Source organism: Musca domestica, unplaced genomic scaffold, assembly GCF_030504385.1.
Source record: "Musca domestica strain aabys unplaced genomic scaffold, Musca_domestica.polishedcontigs.V.1.1 9, whole genome shotgun sequence".
In the NCBI taxonomy this organism is placed as follows: domain Eukaryota; kingdom Metazoa; phylum Arthropoda; class Insecta; order Diptera; family Muscidae; genus Musca; species Musca domestica.
The window spans coordinates 15,194,444-15,217,147 of record NW_026712435.1 but is presented as its reverse complement, the minus strand read 5'-3'; the positions used below and the strand labels follow the sequence as shown (position 1 = coordinate 15,217,147).

Here is a 22,704-nt window from a genome sequence, read left to right as displayed (position 1 = left end):
AAGTCATTAATCTGAAACATTTAAACTAGCACTGACAATGAAGACAAATCACACAATAATTAAGATATCTTTTTGTTTTCGGTGATTAGATTACGATTTATTTCTTAGAAGTCTTTATTGCCGTTGTAGAGCAACGCAACTTACCAAAAAATAAGACAACAGGTAAACAGAATTGTGAAATTAGAAAATATTTACATTGAGAAGTCGAAGAGTGACGAGTTTTTCTTAGACGTCTGGAAATGCAAATAAAGAAAAATTAACACCCCCCGAAAGTTGAATGGTAAACAGTTGTCAGTCATTTCACTTGCCGTAAAGTGTGTCTCTGGTTAGAGATTTTTAAAATAATACTTTTTATTTTAAGAAATTTGTTTCTTCGATTAGTTGTCCGAATGCTGCGACGCCAAACGTTTGTGACTCTTTCTTCAATAAATAACTGTGGAATTTCAATAAAGAAAGTGAAATGATACGCAGAGTGTTCTGTGGAGTCCCAAATGCCTACGCATGGCAAGTGAGTGATTAGCATTAAAGAGTAATTCGTTAATTCTGTGTGTGATATAAAATTGGAAAAGTTATCGCCAGATTTTTTATCTTAATAAACTTATTAAATAAATATGAACTTGAAATTTTCACAAACAAGTTAGAAAAGAACAAAGGTTGAAGAGCCTCGACCTACCCTACCTAAGATATACATTTGTTTCTATTGGGAATTTACATGAATTACATCATATGCTTCTTATCGAGTGCGAATTACGTGGAGAAGGCTTAATTATAAGATCGGATGAAACATATTTGGTAGCTATCGTATTTTGATTAACCCAACATAACAGCAGCTGGTATAGCTTAACCCATATAAATCATTTGACAGAGCTAGAGAATGATAAGTACCGCTTCTTTCCAAACGTTTCACAAACCAATATTTTTGTTAAACTTAGATCAAGGTTGAAGATGGATAACATCGGTCCTCTTCTTTCCATGTGGCACCTCCACAAAAAATTAAAAAAAAAAAAAATAATTACATCCACGAAAAAAAAAAACAGTAAAGAAAGTCTTAAAGTCGTTCGGGGCCGATTTTATGTAGCCTACACCACTTTGATAATTTAGTAGAGCTCCACATAACAATTTAAAGTTTTAATGGGAGAATTCAATCATACACGATATGATTGTAATTTTAATTTAAAGTTCAAAGGACTAAATATGCCGAAGCATTTGTATCCTTTAAATTCGGACTTGTATTGCCCATTTGGTGCACAATTACAATTAAATCGGATAAAAATATATATGGGAGCCATATCCAAATCGGAACCGATCTCCATAAAATTTGGCAAAGACCTTTCTGAGCTGTATTTGATATTTTTCCCTGAATATCGTTGTTACGGAGTGCATATTACGGCTGTGGGTAACAAATATAACAAATCGGATGAACACTATATATGGGAGCTATAGCTATATCTGAACCGATCTTCACCAAATTTGACATACAACCTTCTAGACTCAATTCGGTCGTAAGTGCCAAATTCCATCCCATTTGGGCAAATATTAGACGTTTGGTGCACAATAAAAGGTAAATCGGACGAAGTTATATATGGAAGCTATATCCAAATCTGAACCGATCTCGATAAAATTTAGCAAATGTATTTCTGAGCTGTATTTGATATATTTCCCCAAATATTGTTGTTACAGAGTGTATATTACGGCTGCGGAGGACAAAGAAAAAAACAAATCGGATGAACAATATACATGGGAGCTATATATCTGAACCGATTTCGATCAAATTTGGCATACTTATTTTCAGGCCTAATTTGGTTATAAAATTCTATACTGTTCGGGCTGATATTACATGTTTGGTGCTCCAATTTCAAGGCGGACTGATATGCTTAAATCAACTAACTATGGGTCTATCTCGCTTCTTTCTCCATGTTACAAACAAATGCACAAAGACATAATACCCTTACCACTATGTGGTGTAGGGTATAAAAGCATTTGGTAGGAAAATACCATTTGAATGAAAACCGTTATAAGGCGATATACGGGATGCATAAGTAGTTTTTTCTCATAGAGGATATAGAGGACCTGTATAAGTAGTTTTTTGTCATAATCTGTAGTACACATTACGAACTTGAAATACGAAATTTGAAGTCATCAAAACGCCCAATATCGGGAGGTACCTTTATGTGGGGCTATATAAAAATGTGGACCGATATGGCCCATTTAGGAACTTAGCCTACTGACAAAATATACACGTGTGCAAAAATTAAGCCTTTTACCTCAATCCTTTCGAAAGATAGTGTGATTACAATAGACAGACGGCCATCGCTTAATCGTTATATGGGGGCTATACGAAAATGTGGACCAATATATACAATGTTTCGGCACCGTAGCTAGAATCCATTACGAACAATCCGTGTCCAAAAATATCAAAATACCGAATACCACAGTAAAACGTGGACATATGCAGCCAATGTTCAGCCACCAGAAGTAGCACCCGTTACTCATTCCTAATATCAAATTTGGTGGACAAAATTCCGTAGACAAATGTGGCGAAATGTCATTAAAATACGAAATATCGGGAGATATCATTATATGGGTGCTATATCAAAACATGGACCGATATATCTCTTTTTCAATACCAATACACCAAATCGTTGATTTTCTTCGCATGTTATACGGATTATAATTATTCTAAATTTTGACCCTTAGAATGAATCGAATGCTTATTTCGCATTTTATGGGAGTTTGGGTTCTTCCAAATCTTAACCCTTTGTGGTGGAGGTACCAAAAGAAGGTCCTATATATTTCATCTTCACATCAGATATTGTTTTAGTAGAAATATTTTGATGTGTGAAATTTTAAGACAATCGGATGCTTATTTCGCATTTTATGAGAGATACAATTATTTAAAATGTTGACCCCTTGTGGAAGAGGTACGAGAAGCAGTGGACCAATATCTACCATCCTCACACCCGATCTTGTTTTAGTGAAAGTATTAGGATGTGTGCGATTTTAAGAAAATTGGGTTTCAATTCGCATTTTATGATCGTTTTGGTTATTCCCAATGTTAACCTTTTGTGGGGGAGGCACCGGAAGTAGTGGCTCAATATTACCAATATTCATAACAGATCTTGTCTTAATATTAAATTTTCGTTGTGGCGAGATTTACAGGATTCATGGTTATTCAGAGAAGGGGACACATATTGCCATCTCCGAACTCGATTTAAGTTTGACAATAATATAACGATGTACCAAGTTTGTGCCTAATCGGATACTCCCTTCGAGAGTTATCGTGCACAACAAGCGGACAAACAGACGGACAACCTAATTCGGCTCTAAATGTCCTGAAACGGTTTTGGTATTCAATTGTGACCTATAGAGCGATTGAAAAATCAGGAATATATTAATTTTTTGGTCCATTTGAAACCCCTAAATGTACATCTCAAAAACATTAGGCTTCAATTCTGACCTTAACCCTACTCCCATGCAAAATGTCGTGAGGATCGGACGATAATTGCTACCTGTATATAATACCCTAAAAATAAAGTGTTGCGGGTGTAGAAAATGTACAATTCAAAATATTAAGTCAAATTGAAAAAATCGCATGCGATTAAAAATATGAAAATTGAAACAAAAAATATTAAACTTTTTATTGCCATATTTTTCGAACAAAATCAGGATTTTTTTGTTTTGGTCCATTTAAAAACAATAGGCTTTTATTCTGACCTTATCCCCACCTACATTTTCAATATTGTCAGGATCGGGCCATAATTGCGACCTGTAGCGTGATTACAAATTAACATGGACGGACGGACAGACATACATAGCTAGATCGACTCAGCTCGGCGAGATGGTAGATCCATATATAATTTCCTATGTAGCGGGGACCAATATTTCGAGGTGTTACATAATCAAACATATAATACCCCAAACACATAGTGTTGAACGGAATAAAAACGACTGCTACCGTTAAATATTATTCGTATTAATTAGTTTAATTTAATTTGGTAAAAATGTACAAATGTGTTCTACAATAATATTTTGGAAGCTCATGTCTGATTTTGGCCATCGTAAATCTATACTTCAATTTATTAATAACTAGCTGGCCCGGTCCGCGTTGCCGGCCCGTAGATTTTGTCTATCATCCATATTTGTCCAAGCATAATTATTCACAGATATGACTGATATAAGTGTTCACGTACAGGTCGATTAAAAGTGTTTTAAAATACCTGTACCCATTTTTAAGCCGTGGGCTTCAATATTTAAACCGTGGTTTTCAACTGTGTGGATGTGCTATACAAATGTATTAAAAAGTATATATCAATCTTATCGCCATGTAAGGGATCAAATTAATTTTTAATATGGTAAAAATCGTAGCAAAGTCAAATGAGCAGTGATTTGGAATTTACTGTATTTTGTATACTACATAATTGAGGGCTGAATGATTTAAAAGTAGCCAAAGTTAAATACTTTCTTAAACCCATTAGCACCTTAGATTGTGCATTAGAGTCCTAATAATTCCCCCTAACCATGTCGGTCTGTTTGGTAAATTTAGGAGGTATGGTAAAATTAGGAGGTACCTTCTTTATATGGGCACTACTCCGAAACATCGACGTACATTGAAAACTTTCTTCTACCCCTTTCTTCTACCCTTATAATCCAATATGACAAATACAGACCAAATCAAAAATATAGCAGAACAATATAGCATGTCATAGCATTTCGCGTGATTTAAATAAGTAAAAATAGTTTTATCCACCTCATAATTGAGGGCAGAATGAAAGATGGGAATTAATTTTTATTGCCATTTAAATTGTAAGTTGGAGACCCCTTAAAGTCCATAGTTTCATCATAGTATAATTCAATGATGATTCAACAAATATTTGGTCCCGTGCTACTTTCTTATATTTGTAATTTGTTCATGTTTCCACAATTTATTTCATATAGATGTACATCCCAAATCTACGTTCCCAACCAATATTCTCTTGGGGGTTACAAATTCAATAGAATACAAACTTTTCTTTTCTGACCACACATTAGATGTGAAAGTGAAATTGGGGATACTCCAATGTGGGGATTTTACTTAAATAAATTCCTATGTGGCAATTATCTGTATGATGGTTCCCCAACCCAGCATAAACTCAATTTTTTAGCCAAATCAATTGATGAATGTGGTCAAGACCAATATGGGCCCTACTCTGAAAATTTCAAATTTTATGCGAAGAGGTTCTCTACCCCCTTTGAAACAAAGATGGCAAATAAGGGCCAAAAAATTAAAAAAGTGGCCAAGACCCAAAAAAAATAGCTTAAATCATAGATGGTTATATAAATATGAAATCGGGTTGTTTCCTTATCCGTGAGTAATGATCGATATAAAGACCTGCAAAAGCGATTTAAGGTATTTTGAATGTTTGGGAAGAATTTCTGGAAGGATATAAAACCTTTTCTCACTAAAAGTCCCATTCGCTCTACTATTTTGCACCTTTTATATTTGGTATTTTACTGATTATTCTCCCAAAGAATATTGCATTTTGAGCTCTCATTGGACGGATCATTGTCACATAAAAGAAGTAGGTCCACGCTTTGAAATGAGTCCCATTAGGCTTTTTCGGTCATTTTTGTTTGTTTAAATGTGTTCGCATCTTCCACCTGAACCACGATATAGGCCCTATCTCGCACTTATTTCATTTTTTTTTTTTTTGTTTTTGGTTAAAAATTGTATATAGTGAAAAATTATTCTTTAATTTGTTCACAAAAAATCCACTGAATTCAATATGATTTGAATATGATTTTATTTTAAATATTATTCATTCAGATTTCAAGGCAATAAAAAATGTTCACTTCAATATAGTATGTCAAATTGAAAAAAATCACACCAAAAAGAAACTTTTTATTAATATTTTTATTGGATACCATTCCAAAATTGTATGAATTGTCAAGCCGTTCTTTAGTTATACCTTATGTAATTTTTCCCCGATTTGAGAATTTTTGGAATGAGATCTCTTTTTTCAAGATTTTTAGAAATTTTGACTTAAATTTGGTGTGACCGCGTTAAATTATTTCGATAACATCTATTTCGTTTCGCCACCACATAATTTGGTACTACACTTCAATGTAACCCGGCTTCTATTTCAGTTCTCAAGAAATCGAGTCAAAATAAATTGGTATTAATATTCGAATATTAAAAGAAAAAAAAAAAATATTATAAAAAACACTACAAATGTACATTCGAAAAAAGTAAGTCAAAATAGAAAAAAAAAAAAAAAACATTACGATTGTACATTTCAGAAGTCAAAATGAAAATGTTAATATATCACATTTTTACGCGATTTTTTTGAATATTATCCTTTTCGGAAAAGAGACAATTCAGAATTTGTATGAATCGTTAAAATCAGATCAGCGGTTCTTGAGTTATAAGCGTAGTAACTAACACAACTTACATTTATATATATAGATAAAAGTATTGCCTAAATAACCCCAAACTATGACATATGTATTTCGCCTAACTAATATCTCCATTTTTTTGTCAATTTTTGCCCAATCGACCCAAAACAAATAGCTAGTCCTATGCTCGCTGCTGTTGATGTATTCTAATTATGCTGCTGGCGAATGCAATGTGTGCCAAGCGAATCAGGCGGCCTGTATCAATTCAACATCCTTCTATTTGTGCTTTGGTGGTAAATAGAACACTCAACATTGATTAGTGACTTATTGGCCTCCAACGCCCCGACTGACTAACTGCTGCATTGATTTGCCACTTTGTGTTCTACTTTCAGATGATGTACCGAACATGGAAACTCTGTATCATTGCAAGGAGGGCTTCGATTGCACCGATTTGAATGCAATTTGTGTCCAGAGCTCATCACAACGTCGGCCCAGTTGCGGTGACACATCGTTGTGTGGGATGTGCAGTGCCCATCGCAATCATTTGTTTGCATGCCTAAGTCGGACCACATTTCAAATGTGTTATGGCGCCATCCGGCCTATCGGACAAATTGGCTATTGTCCACAGGGTCTTGTTTGCGATGCCAATAGTGATGCAATTTGCGTTTTGGAAGATTTGGTGGAGAGTGTCACTTGTGATGTGGTGGCCGGAGGCGATGATAACGAAAACGGAGGTGAAAATGGTGGCGAAAATTCATCAACACCTGGAATTGGTTCAACGACACCAACGAATGGGAATGGTAATGACGGAGAAGGTTCCACTACCACAAATCCGGTGGGAGACTTAACACCACAACAAGTTTGCACTCAAATGGCAGAAGTTGGGCTATATCCAACATCTCCAGTGGATCCCTATTGCAAGAGGTATACAAAAAAAATAATAATAATAATAATTTTGCTATTAACTTTATACCTTATGGATACATTGTAAACTTAAGAATATTTTGCGAATCATTTTTATACCCTCCACTATTCTATGGAGGGTATATTAACTTTATCATCATCAGCGTATAATTCTAAGACGATTTAGCGATGTCCGTCTGTCTGTCTTTCTCTCTGTCTGTCCCGGTATGTTTCGAACGAATTGAGATGGAAGGCTAAAATTTTGCATAGTTTACCAGTAGGCAGGTAGAGCCGCCATATAACGGTACCCCCCGATATTCGGTATTTTCATGATTTTTATCGGAATTATTTCAAATTTTATATTTAAAGTGCGTAATGGTTACTACAGCCCATGACAAAAATTTTTGCATGCAGGTCCAAGTCTTCGTATAGGCCCCATATAACGGTACCTCCCGATATTCGGTATTTTCATGATTTCAGTGACATAATTTACCGGAATTATTTTAAATTTCGTATTTGAAGTTCGTAATGGGTACTACAGCCTATGACAAACATTTTTGTATGCAGGTCCACGTCTTCGTATAGCCCCCATATAACGGTAGCTCCCGATATTCGGTATTTTGATGATTTATGCCACATTTTTTCACGGATTTGTCTGGAAATTGGTATTTGTAGGTCATAACGGGTCCCTGAGCGTGTGGCAATAGTCTCCATATAAAGGTACCTCCCGATATTCGGTATTTTCGTTTTTTTTGCCACATTTTTTCACGGATTTGTCTAAAAATTGGTATTTGTGGGTCCTAATGGGTCCTAGTTTGTGTAGCGAAACATTGTAATTATAGGTCCACGTTTTGGTGTAGCCCCCATATAACGGTACCTCCCGATATTCGGCATTTTAATGGTTTTTGCCACATTTCTTCTAATTTTTCTTTTACCCTAAGGTGGAGGGTATTAAAAGTTTGGCCCGGTCGAACTTAATGTTTTTTTTACTTGTTTATTATCTCACCCTGTATGTTTGTGTTTCTCCCACTTAAATGACATATAACTAAAGCAGACATATATTTTACGCATTCTCATATCAATTATTTAACATATTTTTTCTCTCTTTCTCTTGTTTCAGATATGTGTATTGTTACAAAGAAAATGGAATAATTAAAGGAGTTGAATATAGCTGTTCTTCTGGAACTTATTATCATATTCAACAGGAACAATGTGTCTTCAATAAACCAACTTACTGTTTGTAATAAAAAAATACACGTTTTTCATACACTATTGGTCTTTTTATTTTTCACTTAAATTTAAAATTAAATTAATTATACCCTCTGTCACATAGGGATGTCTTTGAGCATTTATTTGTAAAATGCAAAAGGATATGAGATTTGTTAAATGCGTCGAGAGTTAGATATTATTCCTATTTTAATTCCCAAATATTATATAAATGATACACAAATTGCAGTACGATTGTCTATTTAGATGGCATGATGGATCATCAATGGAACTTGAGATATCGACCAATGATTCAAATTCAGATGCAGCTTCCATACACACATATATTCCATCCAATTTCAAATTAAGGCATTTTTGATTTACAAGATAATTGTTTTATTTATTTTTCGGTTCATCTAGAGTAACATTTTATGGAAAAAAAATTGATTTTTCAATCCATCTTAACACTCTGTTGGTTTCTTGGCTACACAATATTTGGAATATTGATCGAAATAAGTACTACCAGCACAGGTATATACTTGTCCAGACCAGGTACCACTAGGCGTGAGGAAGCAGTATATGTAGCTGCAATGGAAAATAATAATGTATGATAAAGCATTGCTTAAAATTAAGTATTTTATGGTGAAATACGGCCGGACGGAACTTTGAAAATACTGCTAAAATCATAAAAATACAGAATGAAGGGAGTTAACATTATATTGGTGCCTGTATAAAGAAGTGGACCTGTATATGCAATTTTGTCATAGGCCATTACGATGGTCAAATACAAAATTTGAAACAATTCGGGTGAAAAATGTCGCTGAAATCAGTAAAATACCGAATATAGAGAGGTACAGTTATATGGGGGCTATGCGAAGACGTGGATCTGTATGAGCAATTTTGAGGTTAAATTATGAGTTAAATACCTAAAAAACCTTAAATCTGTCGGTACAGTCATATGAGCGCTATACCAAAATATAAACCTATATAACCTATTTTCTATACCAAGAGTCCTGCAGAACAAACACACATCTCAGTAAACTCAACTTACTTTATTTCGCTCAGAAGCTAGAGTGATTTCCACAGATTTTCTAATACCCTCCACAGATTCCGTTGAATATATCGCTATAATTTTAAAAATTCCGAATATGTGATGTTAGTGTTATTTGGGGCTGTACGAAAACGTGGACTTTTGCAGATCCCAATATTTGCATCAGTGTTAGTGGCAGGTGTGGACAATATCGGTCCATTCCATCAAGTAACTCTCCCACAAAGGGTCTAAATTTTGAATAATAAATCTACATTTTTTAATATATAAAAACACGTCTCAATATTTATACCAACACAAGATCTGTTATAAAGATTAAATATTTTGGACCACTCCTTCTAGTACCTCCCACACAACGGGACACAATTTTCAGCAATTGTATATCTCATGCAATTCGAAAACGCTTCCCAATCTCTTCAAATTTCACGCAACCCAATATTATCCCCTCAACCATAGTATGGAGGGTATATTAAGTTTGTCATTTCATTTATAACATCTCGAAGTATACATTTTAGACCCCACAAAGTATAGATATATTCTTGATCAGCATAAAATTCTGTGTCGATTAAGCGATGTCGGCCTATTCGTCTGTGGACATCACTCTAGCTTCCGAAAGAAGCAGTAGGTTGGTAAAATTTTACTCAAATGTGTATTAGTCTGCACGACTTTTGGTATTGAAAGTGGGTCATGTAGGTCCACGTTTTGGTATAGCCCCCATATAATGGTAGCTCATTTTTTCGGTATTTTGGTCATTTAAACGAAATTATTCACCGGAAATGTATCAAATTTGGTATTTGAAGTTCGTAATGGATAGTATAGCCTAAGACAAAAAAATGTCTATGCAGGTCCACGTCTTCGTACAGCCGCCATATAACAATATCTCTCGATATTCGGTATTTTAATGATTTTAGCTACATTATTCACCGGAAATGTTTTCAATTTGGTGTTTGATGTTCGTAATGAATACTTCAGCCTATGATAGAAAATTGTCTGTGCAGGTCCACGTCTTCGTATAGCCTCAAAGGGGTCAACATTTTGAATAAAAAACCCTCATAAAAGTGAAATAAGCTTAAATTACACACATCCCAATATATTTAGGAACGAAAGATCTGGTGTGAAGATAGGATGTATCGGTCCATCCTTTCTTGTACACCACAAAGGTGTATAAAAGTAATAATTTTGAAAAATTATATATCTCTGAAATTGCGAAATAAACTTTCAAACTTCGCATATTCCAATATTTATTCTAACACAAGATCTGTAAAGATGATATATGTCAGCCCACCCCTTCTGGTACCTCCCCCACAAAGGGTAACAATGTCTCACATAACTTGCGATACAAGTCAAACTTGGTCTGTCTTAATATTTTTCTTGTTTGAGAGTTAAAGTGTTTGGCCAAATTAATACTCGTATGCTATCTGTAATATCGGCAAAGACACTATATACCTAAAGTGCAGGGTGTTCAAGAATTCTTAATCCGAAATGTTCAAAAAAAATCTGGTGGGCATGGCAAAACCACCCCCATTTCCAGTTACTTTACGATATTAACTCTCAAACAGACATGTTCTCTACTATTACCTCCACTTTCATAATCTACTGAGTTTTTTCTGTACTAACAATTAGTTTTACTTACTTCTGGTATGTACTATCAACTTCTGCAGGAACGGGAAATCTACTATTTATTTGCAACATCTGGCAATACCTTTTGGCGTATTCGGAAATTGTTATCGATCCACAACAATTTACGTTGTTATCATTCGACGAACAGGTTGGTGAAATCTTAAACGGTATGGTTCAATGAATTAAAATTTCATTGCATTATCAGGAATGAAAGAATATATTATACTTACCCCATCCGTGGCATTGCCGCACATTTGTGGTAAATTGATGTTGCACAATAAATCTGGCCCACAATCACCAATAGCGCTCGTTGAGGGGGTATTTGTGCCCAGACACAGGGCATAGGTATTACGACCTGTACAAGCAAACGTCTGAGTTGCATCACAAACATTACAACTACCACAGGTTGGCGCAATGTTCGATGATCGGGGTTGGCATGTCACTGTCGAGGCTGTCGAGCAAATGTAATCCGGCGGGCAGGAATTTATAGATCCCGTAGCTACATTATTCGCACATATTTGATACTGCGTCTCTGAAACACACGCTATTTGCGTCGCAGTGGAGCAGTCGTTGCATTGGCCTTCGATTTGTAGAAAAGTGCAAAGAAAAACTGTAAGGAGCTGAATAATTACTTTTAGTTTCAGAATTTTTTTAATATATATATTTTTTTTAGTCTACATACTATTTCAAATTTCTTTAGCTGAACTGCCATTTTCGCACTTTAGATATCTACTAAGTGACTTGTTTTTGTTCATGTTGATTTTATTCAAAATTTTTTACAAACATTCGTTATCTTTATTGTCCTGTTGATGCCCGAATTTCAAATAATTTATTAGAGTAATAGTATTGTCAAGGTGTCTTCAACACAAGGTGGATTTTATCAATGGCCAGATCCAGTTCTCATATCTTGGGGTTGAAAGTGCTTGTTTACTGGCAGATTTTTTTCCATAAGTCGTTATATTTATAATAATTCGGATTTAAAGTGTATTTGTCTTGCTAACCTTGACCAGCATAACTTCAGAAATTGTTGATGTTTAATTTCTTTAAGTCTACACAAGTCAAACTAAGAATATTGAATTTAACATCAATAATACAAGAAAGTGAAGGTGACTATAGCCTGGACTATAGACTGGACGGGACAGGACATTTTCGGCATTCTTCATATCAAAGTTTTCGTCCTTTTTACCAGCATAATAGTTACCGATCATTATACAAAATTGTGGTGTCTTTCTCGTCCCTCTGCTTTAACTACAATTGAAATTTTGCAGTTATCGGACTATAATAGCTAAGAAATCCGGTAAAAATTAAAGGGTGAGATAAAAAAACTGCAACGAAGTCAAACGCCATAATTTTTAAATTTGTTTTTTCATTTTTATTGAATGAAACCAAAAAATGTCGGAAATAGCATCAAATTTTGGAATAAGTTTAGATTTGTTCAAATTGGTCAACTTTGGCATGAGTTATGACCTTCAAACGGCCAATGAAACCGTCACACTCTCCCCGAATGTTGCTCTGCCATATTTTGGCCCATTCCCGGCGAAGCGCTTGCTTGAGGTGATCGACACTTTGGTATTTTTTAGTGCCAACCTTGCATTCCAAAATACTCCTGACACAATAGTCCAACGGATTGGTATCCGGAGATTTTGGTGGCCATTGTGCGCTGGAAATGAAGCGAGGGAACTCATTTTGTAAACATTCTTAGGTGGCGCGTGCTGAGTGCGATGGTGCAGAATCCTGTTGAAATTTCCAAGGTTTGCGGCCAAAATGTTTGCGTGCCCAAGGCTCTAATACACCCTCCAGAATATTTTCGCGATAATATTCGGCATATATTCTGATGCCATGGTCGATTAATACGAGTAGAGAGCGACCATCGGCTGTTATGGCGGCCCACACCATCACTATGGCCAGCTGACCTCTTTGGCAAGTAAACACGATCATTTTGTTTGTTTACAAAATCAAAATCGGCCGTTCACCACTTTCGGCCAAGCGAAGCAACACTTTAGCTCTTTTGAGTATATTTTCTTTCTGTTGCGGAGTAAGTTCTTGCACTTTTTGCAATTTCAATGGCTTTACCACGAGTTCATTTTTCAATATTTGACGAATGAAATATTGCGATATGTTCAGCTCACAAGACATTTTTCGGTCACTGCGACGCGGTTTTCGAACAAGTCGCTTCTTTACTTTTCGAACCATTTCTGTTGATGTTGCTCTTTTCTTCAGTCCACTTCCTTGACGTAGGGCTACGCTACCAATATCACGGTAACGAGCGATGGTACGAGAGACAAACGATTTATTATTATTATATTTATATAGGAGGTACAAGAAGGAGTGGGCCGATTTGCCCATCCCCGAACTCGAAACGAAATGACGGTTCCAAATTACTAAATTTGAAAGCATCCTGGTTTGTTTGGATTGAAGTCAAAGCGATACTTCAGGAGGATGTGCCACAACAAGCAATTGCAACTTGCCACCAATACAGCATTAGCCAGTGGTCTCTACTTGAAACCTCAATGCAATAGAATGCTGATATACTGCCGACAATGAAACGATAACTACGCAATTCAAGTCCACATTTATGACTAGTCTTCTTGTAGTAAAGTGGGTCAGAAGGCGATTGTGCAGCACGAACCTATGCCATATGGGTACGTCTACTTTTATTTCTTTCTGAACGTTCCTCTTGCGTTTGAGAATCACGGACATTCATATGAACTACCGTAGAGCATTGTCGTCAATATGCCCAATTGTTTTTTAAAGTGATATTTAAATGTGAGAGAGATTCTACTCATCAAACCCATTATGATAATATATTAATGGTTTTCGGGTCCTAAATTTTAATTGGTTTAAGAACTGGGAGTGACCATTTATTGAACCCACCAAATCATTGTTGAAGTTACACCTACTAAATTTTAATGCGATCTCATCACTGCAAATATTTTAAAAAAGTGCGCATGGTCGGTCCATCCGTCCATCCTGAATCGATACGTTCATTGTTTGAAAGAACAAGCGTCTTTAAAGATGGGGCATGTAAAGGGTATCATGCCCCTTCGAATTAAAAAAAAAAACAAAAACAAAAATAAGATCTTTTTTTCACCACGGTAAATTCCTCAATGTTCTGTGAACATTTCAGAAAAATCACACATTTTGCAACACAACCATGAATTTCAAAGAAATGTCGCAATACCTCCCAGAGTTGTTCAAGCCAATACACAAGCAGCTATTTATCTTTCAAATCAGATATGAGATCAGTTTTACCATACACAAAATAAACACACAAAATATACCCTGCACCATTTGAAAAAAATTCCAAATTTTCAAAAAAAAAAAAAAAAAAAAAAAAACAGTAAATAAAGTCTTTATATCGGGCGGGTCGATTTTATGATACCCTACACCACATAACAAATAAAAGTTTTTATATGGAATTTGTGAAAATTAAATCATACAAACTCATATATGACAGGAATATTCTCCCCTGAATCAATTTCAACCACATTAGCCGAGTCATTTCGGGCTTGTATTTCTCATTTCCCGATTAACTTGAAATCGGATAAAGTTATATATTTGAAGCTATACCCAAATCTGAACCGATCTAGATAACATTTACCAAAGGTATTTCTAAGCTGCATTTGATATATTTCCCCAAATATCAATGTTGCATAGTGCATAATACGACTGCGGAGGACAAAAATAACAAATCGGATGAACAATATATATGGAAGCTATAGCTGTATCTAAGTCGATTTCGATTAAATTTGGTGTAATTATTTTCAGGCCTAGAACAGACGGATCGACTCAGAATGAGATTCTATGCAGATCATCAAAAGGAACTATGGGTATATCTCCTTTCTTTTTGCCTGTTACAAACAAATGCACAAAGATGTAATACCCGGGCCGCTTTATAGTGTAGGGTATAAAAAAAATCGGGTCTATGCGAAGACGTGGTACTGCAAAAACAATTTTCTACCATAGGCTGTAGTATCCATTACAAACTTCAAATACCAAATTTGAAACAATTTCGGTGAATAATTTCGCTTAAATCATCAAAGTACTGAATATCGGGAGGTACCGTTATATGTGGGCTTTACAAAGGCATGTACCTGCATAGACAATGTTCCTCCATAGCGAACTTTAAATACGAAATTCAAAATAAATCCGGTTAATAATGTCGCTAAAATCATCAAAATACCAAATATCGGGAGCTATCGTTATTTGGGTCGTATAGCTCCCAAATAAATTGCATATACAATTTTTCGTCATAGGTTGAAGTACCCATTACGAATTTTATATACGAAATTTGAAACAATTCCGGTGGATAATGTCGCAAAAATCATTAAATTTCACTTCCAAGGGTAAGGTATTCAGAAGGAACTCCTTTTGTGGATTTTAAGACAATTTCATTGAAAACTGTGGCTAAATGGTGGATAAAATGGGGGCTATACGATATCGGGGAGCGATATACCCCATCTTCGAAATTGACCTGCATGCAGACAAAAGATCTGTGCAAAATTTTAGCTTCCTATCTAAATTAGTTTTGACGCTAGCGTGATTTCAACAGACTGACAGATGGACAGACAGACAGGGCTAAATGGTGTTCAAATTTTACTCCGATCAAGAATATATATACTTTGTTAAGTATAAAATTATTATTTCGATGAGTTACAAACGGAATGACGAACTTAATACACTCTTTATACTATGTATGGTAGAGGGTGTAACAAATGTTAGATTACGGACAAATTAATTGGATTATTTAGCTTGACACATCAAAACAATCATTTTATTAAATTTTGGGTTGGTCCCTGTGTGTCTTAAAAAGGACATCCAGTGGGTCTAGTAGCCACACAATAACGGGAATATGGATCAAAATATGTACTTCCAGGGCAAGTGTAAATTTGACCAGACCATGTGCCATTGCGGGTAAGGAAACAGTAGACATAACTGAAATGAAATGACGTTAAAGAAAAACTGAACTATGTTATGCAAGTGGATCGCCTTACTTCCTGCAAGTGTTATCGACTTCGGCTGGCAGAGTAAATCTGGCATTTATGCGTATTATTTGACATAGATACTGAGCATACGTTGGCAAGGTTGAAGGTGTTGTAAGACTGGGAAAAGTCGGACTTGTTGTGGTCGTAGTTGTGCAAGTTGCAGTTACCTTAAAATTAAACAGAAATCAGTTATAAAGTCAACTAGCAAGTGTCTATTAGACCTACCCCTGCCGCGGCGGGAACACACATTTCAGCAAAATTTGTGTTACACACCAAATTTGTACCACAACTACCAACGGCTGTGGTTGAGGGTACACTTGTTCCCAGGCACAAAGCGTAGGTGTTGGTTCCTGTGCAGGCAAATGTTAAATTTGTCGAACACACATTGCAACTGCCACAGGATGCTGGAATATTCATTGTCGTTGAGACACAAATTGCCGATGTTGTCGTGGAGCACACATAACCCAAGGGGCAACTGCTTGCACTTCCAGTCGGGAGATTATTCACACAAAACTGATATTCGGTTTCCGAAACACACGCCATTTGAGTGGTATTAGTACAGACATTGCATTCGGCAGCCAGGACTCCATTTTTGATTTCAAAAGCAAAAATTAGCTGGAAAACAAACTGTTTTGAGTAGTTCTATTCCACATCGATAAGTTATGACCTACAAGTAAGAATTTGAAAATTGCGAAAGACAACATCTTTAGTTTCTGCTGCAGTTTTAACAACTAATGATCTGCAAGTTGTTGTATCAACTTGTAACTTAATCTGCTGCAGTGCGTTTTTATCTAATCTGCAGATTTACGGGTTTGTTTTTCTTAAACAATCTGTAAATGGGCTTCATAAAATAATGGAATAAACCATGGGTAGATACTGTAAAGATATTTACAGAAATATATTTAATGACAATAAATAGTATTATTAAGTGTACTTACATTTGTCATTGACGTTTACCTACTTGTAAAGGTTAAATACATCCAAGAAGTTCGACATGTTGCAAATTGTAGGCCAAGTATTAAAACTTGGCCTACAATTTGCAACATGTCGAACTTCTTGGATGTATTTAACCTTTACAAGTAGGTAAACGTCAAAGAAGGACGGGATCGACTATTTGATACTTTACTAAACTCTGGTTTTGGTTTTTATTTATTTATTTATTATTTGAAGTAGACCATACCACCTATCAACATTTGGCTATAGAGCAGTTATAGTTTGGTTTCAGAGGGAACTAATGTTTGGGAGGCATCTCCAATTCTAAATCGATTTTCACTAATTTTGACGGAGACATTTTAATCTTTTATACCAAATAACATTGCTATAGAGTGCATGATATCACGTTAAGAAAGATTGTATTAAAAAAATATACATCGGACCCAAGTTCCACCAAATGGAAACGAACGTCCCAAAATTCACTCCATTTGGGCTAATATTTGCCATAATTGGCACAATAAACTTGAAATCAGATTAAAGATTTTTATGGGAGTTACATCCAAATCTTAGCCGATCTAGATAAATTTTTAAAAAAGGTATTTCCGAGCTCTATAAGATATCTTGTACCAAATATCATTGTTATCGAATGGATATTTCGAATTTGAGGGACTTAAACACGAAATCGAATGAAACGTACAGGGTGAAATGAAAAAAACTGCAACTAACTTCAGACTGCTGTCATTTCTAACACAGCTGTTAAAATTATTCCAGTGACAGCTCATTATATTGTTTACAGACGTACAAAAGCATTTTGGTGAGAATTTTCCACAAAAAAAAGTTATTCTTAATGGAACTCAAGCGTTATAGTTTAATTTCTTTATATTTGGCTAGAAAACCATAGGAGGCTATCGTTACAGCACTCCAGTATTTAAATGTGAATAAATATTTTGTGTCTCGTACCATCGCTCATTACCGTGATACTGGTAGCGTAGCCCGACGTCAAGGAAGAGGAGGAAAAAACATCAGCAGAAATGATTCGAAAAGTAAACAAGCGACTGGATCGAAACCCGCGTCGCAGTGGCCGAATGGCTCGTGAGCTGAACATATCGCAATATTCCATTCGGCAAATGTTGAAAAATGAGCTCAGTGTAAAGCCATTGAAGTTCCAAAAAGTGCAAGAACTTACACAGCAACTGAAAGAGAATAGATTCAAAAGAGATAAAGTGTTGCTTCGCTCCAATTGAAATAGGGTGAGATAAAAAATGCAACAAAGTCAAACGCCATAATTATTAATACTTTTTTTTTTTTAAATTTTATTGAATGAAAGCAAAAAATGTCGGAAATAGCATCAAATTTTAGAACAAGTTTAGATTTGTTCGAATTGATCACCTTTGGCACGAATTGTGGCCTTCAAACGGCCAATTAAACCGACACACGCTGTTAGAATGTTCCTCTGCGGTATTTTGAACCATTCCAGGCGAAGCGCTTGCTTGTGGTGATCGACACTTTGGTATTTGTTAGTGCCAACCTTGCTTTCCAAAATACTCCAGACACAATGGTCCAACGGATTGGAATCCGGAGATTTTGGTGGCCATTGCGCGCTGGAAATGAAGCGAGAAACCTCATTTTGTAACTATTCTTGGGTGGCGCATGTTGAGTGCGATGGTGCTGAGTCCTGTTGGAATGTCAAACAACCTCCAGAATATTTCGCGATAATAACCGGCATTTATTCTGATGCCACTGTCGATTAATACGAGCGGAGAACGATCACCGACTGTTATGACGGCCCACACCACACCATCACCTTGGTCGGCGTTAGAGTTCAGGTGGCCAACCGAACGTGCACATTTTCAGCTCACCTCTTTGGAAAAACTGTTGGACAACGAATGTGTTCTCATCGGAGAAAACCAAATTCGGCAGTTCACATCTTTCGTCCAAGCGAAGCAACTCTTTAGCTCTTTTGAGTATATTTTCTATCTGCTGCGGTGTAAGTTGTTGCACTTTTTGGAATTTCAATGGCTTTACTCCGAGCTCATTTTTTAATATTTGCCGAATGGAATATTACAATATGTTCAGCTCACGAGCCATTTTTCGGCCACTACGACGCGGGTTTCGATCAAGTCGCTTCTGTACTTTTCGAATCATTTTTGCTGATGTTGCTGTTTTCTTCGGTCCACTTTCTAGACGTCGAGCTGCGCTACCAGTATTACGGTAACGAGCGATGGTACGAGACACAAAAGATTTATTCACATTTAAATGCTGGAGTGCTCTAACGATAGCCACATGTGGGTTTCCTGCGAAATATAAAGAAATCACACTATCACGCTTGAATTCCATTTCGAATAACTTTTTTTCTGGGAAATTCTCACCAAAGTGCTTTTGTACGCTTGCAAACAATATAATAGGCTGTCACTGGAATAATTTTAACAGCTGTCGGACGAGTGGCTTTGAAACGACAGCAGTCTGAATTTGGTTGCAGTTGTTCATCTCACCCTGTATTGTCCCACTGAATCTGTGTGTGAATCTAAATCAAATATGTCGAGAAAATAATAAAAAATTGTAGAGTATTTTAAGATATACAATTTTTTTCGAACATTTGTATCCCAAAACTCTTTGTTTTGGAGAATAATCCGCAATCCGAATTGCGTTTAACTCCAAATTCCTTTTTTTGCTCACATGGAATATATGGGATATTCGTATAGTTTGTTTGTAACTACAAACTCTAGCCCCGTATGCAGATTTGTGGAAATTTTGGCAATTAGTGTATTTTTTGACAGGTCTACAGCATTAGAGCTAATTATACTTTACGCCACATAGCGATAAGGGTATTACGTCTGTGTGCAGTTGTTTGCCACATGAAGGAGAAAGCGAGATAGAGCCATAGTTCCTTTTGAGAATCTTCATAGAATCACTTTCTGAGTCGATTTATGAATGTCAGTCCGTCCGTCCATTAATTATCCGATTTAGATGACATTTTCCAAACAATATTTGTTTGGCCCAAGGACGAACCCTACTGAAAATGGCGAGAATCGGTTCAAATTTAGATATAGCTCCCATATATATCTTCAACCGATTTCGGGCAAATTGTGCACCAAATGGCCAATTCATTCCAAATGACCTGAATTTTAGCACATCCGATCCAATTCAGCTTGAAAGCACTATTGAGCTCCCATATATATTTTTATCCGATTTGGTAAATCCCTCACCTGCTTAATTTGCAATTTGCAACAATGATATTTGATACTGGACATCAGACAAAGCTCGAAAATAACACAGCCAAATTTTATCGTAATATAATATGTAATATCAGCCCGAATTTTACCATTTTGTGAAATTCGATCCAATATATTATTTATCATATCATGGACTATACGGCAATGTTATTTGGTTCATAGTTGGTATGATCTACCTTACGTAACTTCCCAAAATAAAGGTTTTTGTTACGGGAGCTCTACTAAATATGCATAGCGGTGTAGGGTAGGCCGATTTTTGACCTTTTCTTACTTGTATACATATATATGACCAATCTACGTACCTCAAAAAATTACTTGTTCAATTTATAAGATACGGGTCTAAATTTGGCAGAGTAGCGCGGTACGGCCCCTCCTATTTTTTAAGGTTTTGATTATTTGTTTTATTTTATCTTTTATTGTCAAATGCTTAGCTAACTATGGAGATTGATTGTGGTGAAAGTAGATTACTTTTACAATTTCCCCAGAATTATATCTCTAGAAATTACATGACAGTACACTAGATCAACCCATAAAAATATGCGATAAGATATAGGAAGATTCTTGATTCTTCATATAAACTGTGTGAAAACTATGAATTGCAGTTCGTTATTCGTTGCCACTGCAGATAGACAATAGATCAAAAATGAATCTCATTTTAAAAATTGGCGGGGTAAGTGAATTATTTCAAATTTCCAAATTTTATTTTTAAATCCATATTTCGGTTTCAGTTATTTGCGGTTGTCTTCCTGATATCCTTGATGGCAACCGATACAGGTGCTGATTGCAACGTCTGCAATGCTGGCAGTAATACAGCCTGTGTCTCAAAGAACGAATACAGGCAATGCAACTCAAGCAGCAAACCATTTGGAAAGTTGTACGAATGCAATGAGGGTTATTTTTGTTCCATTTTGGGCACATGTTCCGACGTACCAGAACTAGCCGAATGTAATGACTGTGGAAAGTGTGATGCAACTAAAACGTTTGCTTGCACTGGTACAAACACATTTAGTCTATGTCTTGGAACTGATAACACAACAGATATTGGGGCTCAGTGCTCCGGCAATTTGGTGTGTAACGCAAATGATCCTCGGATATGTGTGGAGGTGTGTTAACAAATTATTCCTTTCAAATTGTATGAAATTCAGTATTGATCTGAGCATTTTTCAGGATGCAGCAACCTGTTCATTTAGGGATGACCCTACGACGACCACGACAACGACCACAACAGAAGCAACCACAACCTCAACGACAACACCTTCGCCCAAAGAAGATCCCGCAGGTTTTTGTGCTGTAATTCAACAGGAAGGCCGTTTTCCAGTTGGTACAGATGATGCAACTACATGCCATCAGTAAGATCATAGAATTGAAGGAGAAATGTAGGTGTCTGACACTGATTTTAACATTTGTTTGTATGTTTCCAGATATGTTCACTGTTTGAATGTCAATGGCGTTTGGTATGGACCAACTTATAATTGCCCCGGCAAATATTATTATGACAGTGCCCTGAAATCATGCGTGCCAAAAATGCCAGCACATTGTGGCCCCAAAGTCTCAGGATTATCGTTCCGTAGTATTTTATTGGAATGATTCCAAGCCTAGTGATAAATAATAACTTTTATTCACCTGCATTTTGGATTTGTGCATTGATTTCGTTTTAATAAATGGCATATAAATGCACTTTCTATAGCGGCATTTAAAATCCGGAGATTTTTCTCAAACGTATTATATGGTTTTATGCCTAGGTTCACATGTTACATATCCGTCCGACATGTTACATTCCTCGATCCCTAGTTATTAAATATCTACTTAATTTCCACACAAATTTTACGAGCAAATATTAACTTTTGTTTTTTGTTCCTTTCTAATCACTCTCAGAACTAAAACAAGTATAGAAAGGTCAAAAGACAAGGAGACAACTTTATGATATCCCACGCCACTAAGAATATTTAGTAGAGCTACCCGTAACAAATAAACATTCATATTGGGAATTATCGTACCAACTATGAATTGTTTATTCCCTACAGGGTGAGATAACAACAAGTAAAAAAACATTAAGTTCGGCCGGGCCAAAATTTTGATACCCTCGACCTCAGGGTAAAGGAAACATTAGAGCCTATATACCAATTTTTAGACATATTCATGGGAAAATGTGCCAAAAGTCATCAAAATACCGAATATCGGGAAATTCGGCTATGTGGGGCTATACAAAAACGTGGACCTATACATACAAATACCAATTTTTGGACAAATCAGTGAAAAAATGTGGCAGTAACCATCAAAATAACGAATATCGGGAGATACCGTTATATGGGGGCTATACCCAATCGTGGACCCATGCATGCTTTGTTTCGCCACCGTAGCTGGAACCTATTATGACCAACAAATACCAATTTTTAGACAAATC

The 22,704-nt window shown here is 36.0% G+C and overlaps 4 protein-coding genes across 5 annotated transcripts; 2 read left to right on the top strand and 2 right to left on the bottom strand.

Annotated features, from left to right (window-relative positions):
* Positions 1-313: 313 nt before the first annotated feature.
* LOC101894255 (uncharacterized) lies at positions 314-8,547 on the top strand. 2 transcript variants are annotated; one of them, XM_011292558.3, is made up of 4 exons: positions 314-508; positions 6,548-6,665; positions 6,765-7,296; positions 8,396-8,547. In XM_011292558.3, the coding sequence occupies exons 1-4, from the start codon at positions 461-463 to the stop codon at positions 8,517-8,519; spliced, it is 822 nt and encodes a 273-aa protein (XP_011290860.2). In that variant the 5' UTR covers positions 314-460; the 3' UTR covers positions 8,520-8,547. The 2 variants fall into 2 exon arrangements, with proteins under 2 accessions (XP_011290860.2, XP_058987803.1); XM_059131820.1 differs by having other exon boundaries at positions 314-512; positions 6,552-6,665.
* A 359-nt stretch (positions 8,548-8,906) lies between these two features.
* Positions 8,907-11,913, bottom strand: LOC101894419 (uncharacterized). Its single transcript, XM_005179420.4, has 4 exons — positions 11,832-11,913; positions 11,380-11,769; positions 11,163-11,308; positions 8,907-9,066 (listed from the first exon to the last, which is right to left on the bottom strand). The coding sequence occupies exons 1-4, from the start codon at positions 11,859-11,861 to the stop codon at positions 8,943-8,945; spliced, it is 690 nt and encodes a 229-aa protein (XP_005179477.2). The 5' UTR covers positions 11,862-11,913; the 3' UTR covers positions 8,907-8,942.
* A 3,970-nt stretch (positions 11,914-15,883) lies between these two features.
* Positions 15,884-16,917, bottom strand: LOC101894581 (uncharacterized). Its single transcript, XM_011292559.3, has 4 exons — positions 16,806-16,917; positions 16,360-16,749; positions 16,144-16,301; positions 15,884-16,084 (listed from the first exon to the last, which is right to left on the bottom strand). The coding sequence occupies exons 1-4, from the start codon at positions 16,836-16,838 to the stop codon at positions 15,955-15,957; spliced, it is 711 nt and encodes a 236-aa protein (XP_011290861.2). The 5' UTR covers positions 16,839-16,917; the 3' UTR covers positions 15,884-15,954.
* A 3,911-nt stretch (positions 16,918-20,828) lies between these two features.
* Positions 20,829-21,982, top strand: LOC101893130 (uncharacterized). Its single transcript, XM_059131665.1, has 3 exons — positions 20,829-20,970; positions 21,029-21,649; positions 21,722-21,982. The coding sequence occupies exons 2-3, from the start codon at positions 21,249-21,251 to the stop codon at positions 21,885-21,887; spliced, it is 567 nt and encodes a 188-aa protein (XP_058987648.1). The 5' UTR covers positions 20,829-20,970; positions 21,029-21,248; the 3' UTR covers positions 21,888-21,982.
* The last annotated feature ends 722 nt before the right edge of the window (positions 21,983-22,704 follow it).